Source organism: Pteropus alecto, unplaced genomic scaffold (genome assembly GCF_000325575.1).
Source record: "Pteropus alecto unplaced genomic scaffold, ASM32557v1 scaffold86, whole genome shotgun sequence".
NCBI classification, from domain to species: domain Eukaryota; kingdom Metazoa; phylum Chordata; class Mammalia; order Chiroptera; family Pteropodidae; genus Pteropus; species Pteropus alecto.
Window position 1 is genome coordinate 7,908,160 of NW_006442109.1, and position 18,385 is coordinate 7,926,544.

Sequence of the window (18,385 nt, forward strand, 5' to 3'; positions counted from 1 at the left end):
ATGACTTTGAAATCTGTAACAACGCATTGTGATGACTTTGAAATCTGTAACAACGCATTCTGATGACTTTCCTTCTCTCACTTACATTCTTTCTCCAAGTGCTACTGCTTGCTGGAAGGAGATTTTTTTGAATAGCTCCTATTTGGTTACAACGGCCCATGTAATACTCCTGAGACATACCTGAAAGGGGGCACATATATTTCTAGCCTTTAGTGTACTACAACTGTGCTTCAGCAAAACATGAAGTCTTTTTGCTGAGAATCCCCAATGTGTCTCATGAGACTAACAACAGCCTAAGAGTACAACTAGAGTTAGCTACTTGTTTAACCATCTTCTACAAAATGTTAACTCTTTAAGATTAGGACTGTATTTTTATTCATTTTATCATCACCCGTAACTAACATGGGGTGTTTTACATAAAATAAATAACAGTATTTTGTGATTGAGCTAAAGCATAAAGGTACATTATTATTGATACGATACTAATGGGAAATGAGTCTGCAAAATAGAAAGCATGTCTACTGTTAACTTAAGTCTTAGACTTCTTTCATTGCCTGCCTTCCATATTTCGAGGCGGTTTTAAAGCCTTTATTTGAGCTTCCTCTGCTTTCTACTTGAAACATTCTACTTAAGGTTAATTTCACAGCATATATTTTCCAGTTTGAGTAAATATTCTAAATCCTATGAGCAGCATTAGAATCACTTGGGAACTTACTAGAAATACAAATTTTCTCAGTCCCTATTCCTGAATCAGATATGGGGTGGGGAGCAATGTGTGTTTTAATAAGCCCTCCAGGTGATTCTGATGTATACCAGGTGATTCTGATGAAAACCACTGTATGAGAACCATTTTTTGGTATGATCAATACCATATCCAAGTGACCTTTTAATGCATTATCCCAATCCCTCAAGAATGTCACATACCTAGGGAAAACTCAACTTGTCCTTTGATTGCTAAGATTTACAATACTGAATAATCACTTCATTTGGCAGATCTTTTAATCCTACTTGCAAAATTAACTTTCACAATTTTTTAAGGGCTCTGTACTTACCCTTTATTATTTAGTGGTGATGTGGGAGATAGGGAAGGACAGGTCCTCTTGGCAGATGGCTCTTCCTCCTCTTCATCAGATGAACTGTCTATGGTTAGGTCAATCACCTCTACTTTTTTATTTTTATTTGAGGACTGGTGTTGAGAAGTCACCTGATGCTCCAAGGCAGAGCTCAAGCATCCTGTGTGGGAATGATCAAAACACAAGGCAAAAAAAACCTATGACACTTTTTTTTTCTCAGTATGCTAATGGATTAATTTATCAGTTATAGTTTAGACTTACAACATTGCTGGGGTCAGAGAGCAGAAAACCAAGAGTGGCTCTGTTCCCCTAAGCTTAAAACTACTATTTATTATTAGTTGTTAAAGGATTTTTTTTTGAAAAACAATTCTGAATTAAGGAAAACAAGAAAAATGTATGTCCACTTCAAAAAACAAGCTGTTTTGAGGGCAAAGACTATCTCGTACATATGTTTACCTGTATAAGTACTTGATATACTTAAGAAATGTTATGGTAACATTTTTTCAAATCACAGCTTCTTTCCAGCAAAACCATACTAAAAGCCAGGAAAAAAAATGTAAATGAAAGAACATTCATGATTCTGTACCAAATCTGTTAAAAATTTAAAAGGATACCATTTCAAAAGCATGACTTTACAAAGACTTATTAGATTATGTTACTTTGAAATTTTATACCATAGAATTTTGAAAGCTGGCAAAAAAGTGAGTTTAAAAGAAGTTTTACTACATTTGAACATTTAATCAATAATTTAATAAGAGTTATAGAGCTATCCATAAACTGTTGAGTTTTTTTTTTTTTTAAATAAAATTTGGGCGTTTCAATATTAAAAGCCAAGGCTTTACAACAGCAAGACTGCCCCACCCTTCTGGAAAACTAATACTCACCATCAACTCCATTGTAAGAGGCAGAAACTTCCTGTACTTCCTTTTTTGATCTCATAGGTGCCCAAGAGCCATCCTCCTTAAACTGTATTTCATCGCAATCTGTACAGTACTTTAGGATTTCCATAAACAAGCTATAAGAAACAATTTATCCTTTAAATATCACATTCTACATGCAGATACAATTATTACTGTTCAAAAAACATTCAGACCTATGTTTTGTACAAGTATAAATAAGAAAGAATAAGTGGAACAGACAGGTTATATTTGTTCTCAAAATCTAGGGCTAAATAGAAAAAGTTATTTTTCTTCTTTATACTTATTTTACATAGTCCAAATTGCCTACAATAAACATCTTATTTGATAAACTGAAGCAATAATACAAAAATATGTATTGAATGTTGTCTCCTTGATAAATATGCAGATATTAAAGAACATGACTTGCAAAATGTGTGTAAAATTAATGGTCAAATGCTTAAGTTATAATGTTAAATGAAACCAAAGGATAAAAAATATTAATATTTCACAATTATGTGAAAACAAAAATCAGAAAACATTATCATAAAAATTTTTAATTTTCCTACATTTTCCAATTTTTCTTTAAATGTGTATGTGTATATATATGTAGATGTGTATATATATACACATGTGTGTATATATATGGTTTTTAAAATAAGAAAAGTCCCAGTTGATGGAGGAATCTGAAGCAATATAATATAGAGTTGGTAGAATATTATTATTTGATTCAGATTTATTAGTGATCATTGTTATCTCTGAAAAATTAAACATAAAACATTTAAGTTACATATTTACTCCTCCCCATGATTAGTTTAACATCTTTTAAGCTCTGGGTTACCCTTATAATGCTAAATGTACTCCATTCCTTATGTCACACCTTCAGACTCCTGTGTTTTCTCAAATACTATAGATAAGTTGCCTTAAGTGTTTTACTAGAGAGTACAGGAAATTAAGACATTTTTCTCCACAATTTCTCTTTGTTCTGTGGCAAAAAAGCAGGGGAAAGGAGGCTAAAGAAAAGGTTAAAATTTAGAAGACATTCCAAGATGTCTGGTAGGACAGATAAAACATAGGGGTATTAAAAATTATTGTTGCGAGCTGTAGGTGGACAAGAAAGATGGAGACAATTATTTCAGAAGAAATAGAGAAACAAAGTAAGCTGCTATTCATTCAGTGTGCTGATCAGTTTGAGGAGCCCCTACAGCTGGGAAGTATAATGGACCATGACTGAAGCACAAGAAAATTTCCCCAAACAGGCCAATTTCTACTAAAAATTCCAATTTTTGGTGAGCTTAAGTTAACCAGAGGTTTACAACTCTTTCATTCTTATTCTTTAATATGGTCTGCTTGTCTGGGAAAAAGTGTAAGCATACCCTGATTAGAACCATTGTTGTTTTAAATGGTAAATGTCAGGAAGCTCTAACAGTAAAGCATACATTTCCAAAACAAGAAGACATCAAGTTAAAAAGGAAAAATGATCATAATATTACTTACTTTGGAAAATACTGATTTCCAAAATCATGAAAATCCTAGAAATAGATAACTCAGAAAACACTACCTGTAGAATTTTCATCCCAAACCTGATGGATAACTAACTCAGATAATGTCATTTCAAGGCAAAAGGAAAAACTTTACATTGACATACCCATCAATAATAAGGTGTTCATATGGAGCCTTCTTATCACAAACAGGACAAACCCAAGTTGGTTTTTTCTCATTCATCTGAATATAAAGAGTTGCGTCAAAACACTGCAGATGAGAACATGTAAGGGCCCGACATGGAATTGTCAGCCGCATTTTACCAAGCTTAAAAGAGGGAAACAAAATTAAGTATTAGACAACTGTTATTCAAAATTTAAGTTTTCATAAAAATTTCCTGAAGCATAATGTGTATGTGTTCTGATTTTAAGCATACTATGTTTACTTTTCCTCAATACAGAAGAACATTAAACACATTTTTCTGTAAAAAATTACAGGTTAAAAACTTACAGTATTTCTTTGAATATTAAACAGTGACTATGAAACGTCTACAGCAAAGGTTGTTTACCCTTACTCCAAAGCTCACAGATCAGCTTTACAGGGGAAGGTCCATAAACTCTTTGAAATAATATGCAAAATTCTGTAAGTGTTTGCATTTTTCTGGAGAGAGTGCTTCTACCAAATTCTTAGAGTAGTCCCTGATTCAAAACAGTTAAGAACCATTTTACTGGATTTGAGAAAGGAAAAAAGAATACCTTATTAAATATTGTAGTACACAAATACAATGACATTCACTATCAAACTGATATCTAAATGAGTAGTTTGTAGGTCAAAATGAAATGAATGGCAAGCATCCCCTACGTGTGACTTAATTGCTAGTGGCAGCTCTGAGAAGAAAACCAAGTGTGTGTACTGTCTGTATTTCCTCCCTCACTGGGCACCATCACAGGCAATTCAGCAAACACCCCCAGGAAATCAAGACCCCAGATCCCTAGCACCTCCAGCATGTTATGAGACTTTACCTTCTTGCTCTGCAAATGATTCTTAAGCTGACATAGGTTGAGTATAAAATCTGCTTCGTCTGGTACCTGAACTTCTAGCTTTGATTCAAGGCAGAGAAACTGCCCAGAGGCCTTCCAGGGGAGCTGCCATGTAACAACCCCCTTCCCTGGAAAAGGTTGGATTACCACCGTGGGGTCTCCAGAGGCCACAATGGCCACACACAGGCAATACCTCATTTTAGTGCACTTCACTTTATTTTTCTTCACAGATGTTGCATTTTTTACAAATCGAAGACAAGACCCTCCACCAGCAAAAAGATTACAACTCACTTTACTGTGGTGGTTTTAACCGAACACGCAATCTCTCTTATGTGCCTGAAGTACAGAAGTTATCTACTTTCGACAACCACATTTGCTAAATACCAGGAAAAGATTTTCCACATATTTGCGAGCCTAGAAAATATACAGACTTGAAAAAGATATGAGTAAAATGATGGGGGGCGGGGGAGGGAAGGAAAAGATTCTTGGCTTAGAAGAATTTCAGGAAAATGTGCAATTTCCTAGTCTACCAAGGAAATTAACTGTCATTTGGGGCCCTAAATTATTGTTCTGGTATCAATGATTTACTGTGCTTCTAGGAAAGGCCCTTAACCTTTCCGGGCCTCCTTTTCTATCTCTAAAGTAACACTGTTTCCTCCTTACTCCAACAGGATGTAGTAATGAAGAATATAAAAGGACACAAAATGTACCATAAACCGGTTTACAGTATAAGTAGTATGGATAAGAGGAGTGCAGAGAAAACTGATAGTTCCCTTCTCTGTGCTCCCAACTGTACCCTGCATATGATTATACTATTTATGTGCATGTCTCTTCCTACTAGAGACTCACTGGACTCATCTCCTTAGCCTCAGCACTTCCTGCTATATAGCAGGAAGATGGTATGGTGCACTGATAAGGCTTCAGCATGCAAACTGAGTTGTTTTAGAAGGCATCATTCATGGAGTGTGCACAGGCTGTATGCAGCACGTGAGCAGAAGTTCTGGAGTTATGACTATCTGGGTTTGATTCCTGGCCTCACTACTTACTGTGTGAATCCTGAATGTTATTTAGTCTCTCTGAGCCTCAGTTTTGTAAAATGGACATCATAAGATTGTAGGATTTAAACTGTTTATTGCATAGTACCTAAAACATAGTAAGTATTCAATATATATGTCACCCATTATTAAAGTACAAGAACATATTTGCTTCAAATTCTTTGTAAACTGCTAGGAGAGCCACCCAAACCTCAGCTCAGTCATTCTTCTATTCTATGGTCACACAATATTAAACAATTTCATGACTACCTTTCTATATTTCCATTCAACTTTTATGATTTGATTTGCATAAGCACCTGATGAAAAGAAAAAAGGACAAACTAGTATTTATAACAGAAGAGCATCTATTTACCATCAGCCAAGGCATGCTTCACTAGTCCAAAGACATTTTCCAAATAGCAATCTGGTTGGTGGTACTAAATTAATTTTTTATATCCTAAGTCAGACCTTAACTTAGCTGTGAAGTACAAAATTCCTATTGAGTAGGTATTTTTGCTACTGTCTTAATACTAAGTAGAGAAATCAGAGACTAAGAATCCTAGACAAATAAATAGTAGACAAGGTTCATGTACTGCCTAACTAGTAGGCTACTTCTGAAAATTTATAAAGACAATGGATATGAAAGTAAGTTCTTCATCTCACATACCTTCATCTCCATAAAACCCAGCTGTCAGTCCATCTTTTTAGTCAGAGAGCAACTCTCAAGTCTTTATGATCTACTAAAGTGACAAGTTTACCCTACAGAATTTTTAAGGAATACTGCTATATGAATGGCGCAGAAAGGACATTTATAAGTAGGTATAGAAAAGAAAAAGTTCACTTTCAAATGCATTATTACGCAAATATCTTGCTTCAAAAAATCACAAAGTAAATATTATATGATAATCCTCATATTCCTGATTTTTAAAAACAATCACTAAATTCTAAATACTTCTCTGTAAAACAACAACAGCAACAACAAAAAACATAATGATTACTCTAATTTGGTTACCAGGAGAGAAGGTGGGTTTTAAATAGCTTCATCTTATAATTACAAACCCTCCTCCCTCTTCCTTTTCTAGGATGTGGTGCATATTTACATCATTTGTAAATGAACACTGAAAACAACTCCCAAATGAGTCTGCTAATGCCACTAACCTTACCATAACATAACAGTGCTATATTAGTAACTGATGATGCTGCAAAAGAGAAAATACCCAAGCTAGATAAGTTTAAACCAGCTTATATCAAAAGAACCCTAATCTTTGTAAAAAGAAATAGTGTGATATTAATAACTTCATTTTCATCATCAATATTTCATAAATATATTTCCAAGATTTTTTTCTTCGTCAATTCCAAGTCATTTGTATTTGAGTTTGTAAGTCTGAGGAATATCTCACAAAGCAGGTTCTCAAACATTCTTCCAGCTCTATTTTTAATAAATCAGAATTTAAAATTTCCCAAAGAGCAAAAACATTTTTAATTATTTTCATTGCCTTTAGCTAAATAGCACACAAACAGAAACTCATTAATTTTGAGCTATGTACATCACAAGAGCAATTCAAATGCACAGTCAGACATCATATTTACATATTTCAAAGGGAACAAATCTCTTTTATTATTCTATAAATTTGACATATAGATGAGTTGTCATTATTTTTATTTTTAGAGTAAAAACATACCTAAAATATATTGCCTCACTATTCCAGAATTGTAAAGGAATTGTCCCTTTAGCCAAATAGAAATCCATAAAATTATTATAATTATGGATTATATGTAGTTTTTCTATGATCTAAATTTTGAAAGCAGATGTGAATTTAAAATGAACTGCTAAAACTGTTGAAACTAAAAAAGGGAGGAGTGGGGGGGGAATATGAAAAGAAAAATTAAAAAGCTGGCCCACTAAATTAAGAGGTGCAAAGAGCAAAATGTGATTAATGTTTTCTACTAATACAGAGATCACCTGAACTATAAAATTCAAAACTACTTCTATAAATAAAAAGGTCAGGATTTATATTGCAGTGCTTATTTATGTTTCATCTATGTGCTAAATGATAAAAACATCATACACATTAGCACAACTGTAAACGCTTTTAAAATAAGACTGCAGAAAAAAGCAAGACTTCTCCCAGTGATTTAAATGGGAGATGAAGCTTATGCACTTTTCTAAATTTATCATATTCTCTGAATTGGTGTTTTATAATGAAATATGGTGGCAAGGAATCATATGGAGGGAAAGGTGAATAAAAAACTCAGGATTTTTGGGAAAGAGGGTAGGATAAGTATATAACTTAATTTTTTTTAATTTTTTTTATTTTTAAATTTTCGTCTTCTTCCCACCCTCCACTTACCTGGTCTGTGAACCATTTTTCTAAATGGTAAAAATATCAGATTCCTTTATACCATAGTCTGTTATAACATTTATTTGCTTACTTAAAAGTCAACCACACATACCCCAGCCAATATTTTTTATTGTGGTAAAAAACACATAATATTAAATTTATCACCTTAACCATTTTTAGGTGTACAGCTCAGTAGTGTTAAGCATATTCAAACTATTGTACAACAGATCTCTAGAACTTTTTTATCTTATAACAGTGAAACTCTATACCCACTCAACATTAACTCTCCCTCCACCCAGTCTCCTTTCTGTTTCTATGATTTTAATCACTTTAGATACTTCATATGAGTGGAATTATACAGTATTTGTGCTTTTGTGACTGGCTTAATTTGCTTATCATAATGTTCTTGAGGTTCATCCACATTGTAGCAAAAGACAGGATTTCCTTCTTTTACAATGATGCATAAATGCTGCATGTATATACCACATTTTCTTTATCCATGTATCTCTTGATGTATATTTGCATTGCTTCCACACCTTGGCTATTGTAAATAATGTCATAATGAACAAGGGTGTGCAAATGATCTCTCCAAGATTCTGCTTTTAATTCTTTTGGATATACACCAAGAGGAATTGCTGGATCATGTGGTAATTCTATTTTTAATTTTTTAAGAAACCACCATACTGTTTTCCATAATGGCTGCCACATTTTACGTTCCCACCTATAATGCACAAGGGTTCCAGAGCATCCACATCCTTGCCAACATTTAACATCTTCTGTTCTTTTGATAGTGGCCATCCCGATGGATGTGTAGTGGTATCTCATGTGGTTTTGATTTTCACTTCTTTAATGATTAGCGATGCTGAACATCTTTTCATATGCTTGTTGGCCATTTGTGTGTCTTTGGATAAAGTCCTTTGCCCATTTTTTAATTAGGTTGTTTGGTTTTTTTCCTTGAGTTGTAGAAGTTCCTTATATTTTCTGGATGTTAACCCCTTATCAGATACATGATTTGTAATTATTTGTAATTATTTCACTCCATAGGCTGTCTTTTTTACTCTGTTGTTGTTTCCTTTGACAAGCAGAAAAAAATTTGTTTGTTATAGTTCCACTGGTCTATTTTTGCTTTTATTGCCCATGCTTTGTTGTCGTGCCCAAGAAATCATTGCCAAATTCAATTGAAGCTCTTTTCCTATGTTTTCTTCTAGGAGTTTAATAGTTCAATGTCTTACACTGTAGTCTTTAATCCATTTTAATTTTTGCGTATAATATAAATGAAGGGTCCAAGTTCATTATTTTGCACACGAACATGTAGTTTTCCTAACACCATTTGTTGAAGAGACTGTCTTTTTCTTCATGGTGTAGTCTTGACACCCTGTTAAAAGTCATTTGGACATATATGCAAGAGTTTGTTTCTAGGGTTGCTATTCTGTTCCATTAATGGGTCTATATTATCTGTCTTCATGTCAGTACCGCACCATCTTAATTATTGTTGCATTGTAGTATGTTTTGAAATCACAGAGTGCTAGGCCTCAAACTTTGTTCTCATTAAAAGATTGTTTGGCTATTCTGAGAGTCCCTTGAGATTATATAGGCATTTTAGGATTTTTTTTTCTATTTTTGAAAAGAAAAAAAAAAGCCATTAGGATTTTGATAGGGATTGCAATGAATCTGTAGATCACTTTGGGTAGATGGATATTTTAACAATATTAAGTCTTCCAGTCCATAGGTATGATATGTTTAGCCATTTATTTGCATTTTCTTTGATTATTTTTAGTAATGTTCTGTAGTTTTCAATGCAAAAGTCTTTCATTTCCTTGTTTAATTTATTCCTAAATATTTTATCCTTTTTGATACTACAGTAAATGGACTGTTTTCTTAATTTCCTTTTCTGATTGGCCATTGATAATGTATAGAAATGCAATTAATTTTTGACTGTTGATTTATAACCTGCAATTCTGCTAAATTTATTAGTTCTAAGAGGTTTTTTAGACTCTTTAGGACTTTCTACATGAAAGGTCATGTCATCTGTGAACAGCGATATTTTACTTCTTCCTTTCCAATTTGTATGTCTTATTTCCTTTTCTTGTTGAATTGCTATGGCTAGAACTTCCAGTATTATGCTGAACAATAGTAGTAAGAATGGGTATCCTTGCCTTAATCCTGATCTTAGAGAAAGAGCTTTCAGTCTTTCCACATTTAGTACGATGTTTGCTGTGGGCTTTCCATATATGGCTTTTATTATGTTTAGAAAGCTTCCTTCTATTCTAGTTTGTTGAGTGCTTTTATCAGGAAAGGATGTTGAATTTTGTTGAATGCCTTTTCAGTATCAATTGAGATGATCATATGGTTTTTATCATTTTGTTAACATTATATATTATATTGATTGATTTGTGTATGCTGAATCATCCTTACATTTCAGCTATAAATCCCACTTGGTCATGGTGTATAATCCTTTAAGTATGCTGATGAATTCAGTTTTTTTGTTTAGGGTTTTTGCATCAATATTCATCAAAAATAGTATGCAGTCCTTCCTCTACCCTTGTCTGTCTTTGTTTGGTTTTGGGATCAGGGAAATACTGGCCTCACAGAATGAGTTTAGGAATATTACTTCCTCTTCAATTCTTTGGAATAGTGAAAAGAATTGGTGTTGACTCTTCTTTAAATGTTTGGTATGATTTTCCAGTGAAGCCATGAGGTCCTGGGCTTTTCTTTCTTGGGAGGTTTTTGATAGCTGCTTCAATCTCCTCACTAGTTATAGATAGTCTGTTCAGATTTCTTATTTCTGCATGATTTAGTCTTGGTAGGTTATATGTCTCTAGAAATTTATTCATTTTTCCTAGGTTATCCAATTTGTTGGCATATAATTACTCATTGTAGTCTCTTATAATTCTTTTTGTCATGTCAGTTGTCATGTCTCTTTCATTTCTAATTTTAGCTATTTGAGTCTTCCCTCTTTTTATCTTAGACTAGCTAAAGGTTGTCAATTTGTTGATCTTTTCAAAAAACCAATGCTTGGCCTCATTGATTTTTTTTTTCTGTTGCTTTTCTATTATCTATTTTGTTTATCTCTGCTCTAATCTTTATTGTTTCCTTCCATCTGATGACTTTGGGTTTACTTTTCTTTTTCTAGTTTCTTCTCATGTAAAGTTAGAATGTTGACCTGAGTTTTTAATATAAACATTTAGTACTATAAATTTCCCTCTTCCTACTGCATTTGCTACATCCCCTAAGTTTTGATATACTGGGTTTTGTTTTCATTTGTCTTCTGATATTTTCTAAATTCCCTTGTGATTTCTTCTTTAACCCTTTGGTTGTTTAAGAGTGTGTTGTTTAATATTCACATATTTGTGGATTTTCCTGTTTTCCTTGTGCTACTGATTTCTAGTTTCATCCCGCTGTGGTCAAAGAAGATATTTTGTATAATTTTAATCTTTAATTTGTTAAAACTTGTTTTGTGGCCTAACATGCTGTTTTGGAGAATGTTCACCTGTACTTGCAAAGAATGTATATCTGCTGTTGGGTGGAGTATTCTGTATAAGTTTATTAAATCCAATTGGTCTTCAATATTGTTTAGCTCCTCTGTTTCCTTAATGACCTTCTGTCTGGTTGTTTTATCCAGAACTGAAAGTGGGGTATTGAAGTCTCCTACTGTTATTGTGTTGCTGTCTATCTTGCCCTTCAGTTTTGTCAATGATTGCGTATTTGGGAAAGAATTTTTAATAATAACATATAAAGTCTGTAGTCAAAATATTTTCCCTAAGAAATGGCTATAGTAATGAATAAAAAGATAGAAGTATATATACAAAACGATAGGATTTAGTGGTTTTTAATAACTTCATTGTATTTTTTCTATAATTTATAAAAGTTTAATAGTGAACAGGAGTTCTCTTAGCAATTACAAAACAAACAAAAAATTTTTTAAACAAGCTATGTAGCCCTTGCTCCAAGGCAGCCTTGGAGGCTCAGTAGCAGCAGCTTAAGATCTTACAGAAGATGAAAAAACAGTAGAAGGTTCAATAATTGAAGATAAATATGATGAAGCAGAGGTGGAAGATGAACCCACAGATCTGACAGAAGATAAGGAGGAATAAGATGTATCTGGTGAATCTGAAGTTTCACTAAGTGCAAATACAACTATTGATTGTGAAAGGAGAAGATTTTCCAGCAAATATCATTATGAAATTCCTGGTAAGCTTTACAAACAAGGGTACAGAAGATTTTATTGTTGAACCCCTAGATGCCTCATTCCATTTTCCTTAGGATTACCAGTTTTATATAACACTGTAGTGCGACCCCAGAGACGGGCAACTTTTGAGTATTCCTTCATTCCTGCAGAGTCCATGGATGGATGACCCTTTGGTCTAGTCATCAACATGAACTACAAAGACTTGAATGGTAATGTCCTCCAAGGTGCTGTCTTCAATCAAACAGTTACAATTATTAAAAAAGAGGATGAGTCAGATGAAGAAACAATTTTTATGTATATGTTCCTTGCTGGTCTTGGGCTCTTGGCTGTTGTTGGCCTTCCTCAACTCCTAGAATCTAGAAAGCGCAAGAGACCCACAAAGAAAGTAGATGGGTACATCAAGTCAGAATGATGCTGACATGAGTTAAATTCCTCAGGAAACTCTGAATCAGATCATTAAAGTATCACCAAAAAGGTTGCCCAAGAAATGGGCACAGAGGAGATCAGTGGGATCTGATTAGTAAATGTTCCTTTGAGGAACAATTCAGTCTTCACTTAACCTGCCCTAATGTTTTTCGGCCTGAATGGGAATTAGTACAGAGAAGCCATATCACCATAGAAGGCAACTACTATTTATGTGTGGACTGAGCAATCAGAGTCTATGGTGATAATATTGCTGAAAGTGCACTGCATTCGTTTTGTTAAAGTAACAAACTTTTTTTTAAAACCATTAAAATCTATGTGCATGTATATGTATGTGAGCAGTTGGTCTTACCAGAATCATTATTGAACTACCTGAAGCATGCCTTTAGAATACTAAATAAAATGCTATTGTCTCTTCCCCGCCAAAAGGAGCTATGTACAGTACAGTATTATAAACTAATTCATGAACTAATAACTTTTTCATATTGTGTTTGAGGTTTTATAAATTACAAAAGGCTAAGATGAAGAACAAACAACATTTAATTTCTGTTCAAATTCCTTGTTTCTTCATCTTAGATTAGTAGGATTTCAATATTAAAACCTTTCAATATCGGGCCTGCCTGAACAATCCAGGCAAATCAGGCAACAGCTGTGTCCTCTTATTCTTCATACTTTCTCCCTCATTTAGATATAATTAATTTGATTAATTATACACAAAAGATAATCAAAATGTCAAAGCAATTTACTCTTAGTTTTTCACATATTTTTGTATAAAAGCCACATTCAACTCACTCCTACTATTAGCGAACCTAACATAAAATTACTTAAAAAATAAACCTCGAGAATGCAATTTTTGGGAAACTTTTAAAATACAAGTTTAATTATTTGGTATGTCTTGGGCATTATGCTGATTTTGTACAAATGACTGATTCTGACCTCATTTTCTGGTTTAAAATATATCTAGGTTATTTTTATATGCATAACCAATTCAATTATTCAGGCTAAGTAGAATAGTTTTTAACTGGTAGATTCTTATAATGTAGTCACTGTTGGCAAATGGTTAAATGGGTAACCATGGCCAGGTTTTTACTGAGAAGGATATCATTTTTTTAACCTGAAATTTTATAAACACATCGAGATAATAAACATTCCTTATGTGGAGATTTTACACTTGAGTCTGAGAGAAAATCATTAATCACAAGTAATATTTAAATATATCTTAATAAGAGTTGAAAATTTTTATAGACTTATAAATTTGTTTAGATTACAAATCTTATGACTAAATAATATTTTTCCACATTTCATAAACTGTTTCATAAACTATAATAAAGGTAGGCATATTTCAAAAGTAGACAACATTTCTCAAAAATTAAAAATACTTAATTAAAAGAAAATATGTATGTTACATCTTCTGGAAAGCAAGTATTAGTTAACACTTACTGGACATAGTAGAGAAACCCTTAGGCTGGTTGTAGCTATTTCGCTGTCTGGATCTGCAGTCAGCTTCTCTTTAACTGATTCATTGAAGAGAATACAAACAAACAGAGTAAGTTTATGAAACATACATCACTAATGCAACATAAGAAAAAGAAAAAGGAACTTAAAATGAGGAACCTTAAAAAAAGAGAGACTCAAAACAATCTGCTCAATTATTTTCCAATCAACTGAATGAAAAGATAAAAAAATTATATGGTTTATAATTTCTATAATAAACAAAGGAAGAAAAACAACCATATATCTATAGACTGACTAAATTTCCTGTAAGTTTCCTGTTTCTCACCCACAGAGCAAACACTGCATTGCAGTAACATAAAGGAAACTTCTATTGCAGACTGACATATTCAACCAACGGCAGACCCTTTTTCTTTCTTTAAAACTATGGCCAATATTATTTTAAAGGAAATTAATAAACAGTGACTATAAAACTAACATTTATAAATTTTCCCAAAGTGTAGATAACAAAATATTACAAAGCACATTAATTCAAAAGTCAAATTATAAAACGAAAAAAGTTCAGTTGCTTTTTACCATATTATTATTTGAGTTGTACATTTATTTATCCATAAACTAATTATGCTACCTTGGGCAGGTCAATCCTCCTGGGTGTAACTGTACTTCTAGCAAAATAAGAACCCACACTAGATAATCTCTAAGTCTTTTCAGTTCAAAATCCTATGGTTCTTAAAAAGGAAATTACTAGTAACTTCACCTTTAATGGCTATTGTGTTACTCTTCATCAGTCTAATATAATAAGGACTTTTATACTTCTCATCTGCAAACCTGAGGCATCTGTTATTTCTGAAAACCTCAGCTTAGAACATCAATTACATTTTAACATAGAAGTGAGACTGGAAATGCCTAAATGTAATATTCCATTAATTTTAGAACCATTCCACGGTAACTTTAAAATCTTTATGTGTAAGGGGGGGGCCCAAGTGGAGTGGCTGTGTAAATAGCCAATCACAGAATTTCAGAGCTGAGGCACAACTAAGTGTGACCAGGCAGTTAACATTTAGTAGAGTTAAAAAAAAAAAGGAGAGAAGAGAAGTACTCAGATAAAGGAAGATTTCAGAGCAGATAACTGTTGGGCTGATAATCATTTATAAGAATTAAGACTTCTGCTTTTATTAAACATGGTATCACAGTCTAGATTATTTGATATAGTCCAAATTTTAGATATTCTATTCAATTGTCTCCATTAATCAGTGGATCTCAAATAATATGTACATCAGAACAATCTATAGAACTTTCTAACTTATAATTGCCCACTAGCGCAGAATGGGGAAGGGGAATACCAAGTTTTTAAAAAGCTGGAGATGTGATTCTGATGCCAGACTAAAGTCATTTCGTGGCCTGGAAATTCCAAAATTTTAAAGTCTCATAGGCTGCCGCTCAAACCTGGGTTTTAGTTTGGAAAACACAGTTGTCACATCACTTATGCTAATAAATATCATATGTAAATTTTAAAAAGTATGCCTTTGCCAATATAGACCCAATCTTAGTTAACTCTTTCTTATAAAGATACATTTAACAAATAGTATCTTTTTAAAGGTGAAAAATAATTGCCATACAAAATAAATATGCAAATAGAATTCTAATGTGATTACTAACCATTCTGCACGCTTTCACCAACCATGCCTCTAGCACCCACCATACACACAGCAATGGGAATAGTAACTGACTTTACGTTTTGTCTATTTAAACTTCCACTTAATAAAGCAATACCATAGATCATAATATCGATATTATGCAAAACAAAGTTCAGTGTTTAGTACTTTGAAAATAAATTGAAACAGGAGAGGCAACCTGAGGTCGTGGTTAAGAATTCAGGATCTAGAGACCACCTAGGTTAGAATTCGGCTTGAGTCAAGTGATTTAACCTCTCTGTGCCTCAGGTTTCATCATCCTGTAAATGGGAATAACAGTACCTCATAGCACTGCTTTAAGAACTGAGTTAACACACATAAAGTGCTTTAACCTAATATTATACTAAATAAATATTAGATGCTGTTACTTAAAACAAAATGTGATTTGTACCTTCATTTTCAGAGGTGGGAAAATTTTCTGAAATTATTTTAGAATCGGTTTGTCAATTTCTATTTTTTTTAAAAAAGCTTTGCTCTAGGGCGAAATAATCGTTGGACTGGGTCTAAAGCAACACTGTGCCCCAAAGAACTATTAGTAAAGCTAGTAAGAAAGAAGATAATATGACGACTGGACTGAAAATTAAACAACACAAAACATTGTTAGGGCAAAATTTTAAAAAGCTTTGCCTTTTGCCTTTGTCATTAGACTCAATCTAAGTTAATCCTTTCATGTAAAGATACTTTTAAAGATCTTACTAGATCTTGACTGGATTGAATGTAACCTATAAATCATTTTGGAGAGAAGTGACACCTCTCCGATAATGAGTGTTCTGATCCATTAACATACTTTACTTCTCCATTATTCACGTTTATTTTAATTTCAGCAGTGTTTTGAAGTTTTCAGCATACAAATTTTGCACAGATTCTGTGTAATGTATCCCTAAGTATTTCATATTTTTGGATGTTAATACTAAATTCTTGTTTTTAAATTACAATTTCCAATTGCTCACTGTTACCTTGTGTACCCTGCAACATTGCTAAATTCACATATTAGCTCTAGCAGCTTTTTGTAGATTCTTTAGAATTTTTTACACATAGACAATGAGGTCATCTTTAAATAAAGATGATAATTATTTATTCATTTCTAATTCGTATGCTACTTTTTTCTTGCCTTACTGTGCTGGCTAGGATCTCAAGGGCAATGGTTAACAGAGATATTAAGATCAGATATTCTTGCCTTGATTCCAATTTTAGGGGTAAAGCATTCAAGTTTCTCACCACTAACTATGACATTAGCTAAAGGCTTTTTATAAAAATCTTTTATTACACTGAAGCAGTTCTTGTCTCTATTTTGCTGAGAGTTTTATCATGTATGGATATTGAATTTGACCAAATGTATTTTCTGCATCTATGGAGATCATGATTTTTTCTTCTTTAGTTTATTAAGAAGGTTAATTATACTGATTGATTTTCAAATGTTGTATCAACCTAATATTCCTGGGATAAACTCTATTTGGTCACTATGTAGTATCTTTTTATATATAGGATTTACAATTGTTTGACTTAGTCAACACAATTCTGAAAAAGAAAAACAAAGTTGGAAGACCAATTCCAAGACTTACTATCAAGCTACAGTAGTTAAAACTGTGGTATTGGCATAAGGATAGACATATAGGTCAATAGAAAATAAGAAAGTCCAGAAACAGATTTATACATTTATGGCCAACTGTTTTTTGATAAAGGTGCCATGGTAACTAAATGACAGTCTTTTCAACAAATGTTGCTGAAACAGTTGAGTATTTATATAGGGAGAAATGAATCTTTAACTATCTTGCATCATATACAAACATATCAACTTAAAAAGCACGAACTATAAAAAGAAATTATTTGAATAGACATTTCATCAAAGAAGCTGGCAAATGAGCTCATGAAAAGATACTTAACATCATTAGTCATTAAGAAAATTCTAATTAAAATCACAATGAGATACCACTACACACTGACCAGAATGGCTAAAATCAAAACATTCTAACAATACCAAGTGCTTGTGAGGATGGGGGGAAAACTCAAAAATCTCATACACTGTTGGTGGGAATGCAAAAATGGTAAATGCGTTTTCTAAGAAAACTGCCAATCTGTTTTCCACACACTTATTATGTGACCCAGCAATCATACTTCTAAATATTTACCCAAGAGAAATAAAAACATTGTATCAACAAAACTGGGATATCCGCATCTAAAATGTAAATGTTTTAGCAGCTTTATTTATAAGAATGCAAAACTGGAACAATCTAAATGTCCATCAACTGATAAATGGATGAAAAAATACAGATAAATGGAATACCACTCAGTAATAAAGAACAAACTATGTGGATAAACCTTAAAAGCATTATGCTAAGTGAAAGAAGCCAGACACAAAAGGGTACAAATATCTGACATTCTGGAAAAGACAAAACTACAGAGACAGAAATCATATAAATGGTCATAGAAACTGGAGGTAAAGGGATGAGCTGGACTGCAACGGGCCACCAGGGAACTTTCTCAAGAAGGTGAAGGATGTTCCATATTTTGATTATGGCAGTGGTTCATGATTGCGTACACCTGGCATACTCACCAAACTTGAGTAACAAGTTTGTACACTTGAATAAGTAAGTTTTTACTGCTTTTAAACTTTACTTTCTATATGTATATATAAACATAACCAAAAGAAAGGGAAAAAAGTCACCATGTTAAATTTGATCACAAGAAAGTATGAAGAAAAAATAAAGTAGTTATCCTTTGTGGGCAAGGGAGTGCAAAAATAAAAATAAGACAATATTT

General features: G+C 32.9%; 1 protein-coding gene across 2 annotated transcripts in view; it reads right to left on the reverse strand.

Moving 5' to 3' along the window:
• The window catches only part of PIAS1 (protein inhibitor of activated STAT 1), a 106,659-nt gene that overhangs the window by 9,400 nt on the left and 78,874 nt on the right, over positions 1 to 18,385 (reverse strand). For both annotated transcript variants that reach the window (XM_006920223.3, XM_006920224.3), the window contains exons 8-11: positions 13,920 to 13,993; positions 3,618 to 3,778; positions 1,958 to 2,088; positions 1,053 to 1,233 (exon numbers count right to left, since the gene is read on the reverse strand). In XM_006920223.3, the coding sequence (XP_006920285.1) occupies positions 1,053 to 1,233; positions 1,958 to 2,088; positions 3,618 to 3,778; positions 13,920 to 13,993 (547 nt within the window). The remainder of the gene's footprint in view (positions 1 to 1,052; positions 1,234 to 1,957; positions 2,089 to 3,617; positions 3,779 to 13,919; positions 13,994 to 18,385) is intronic.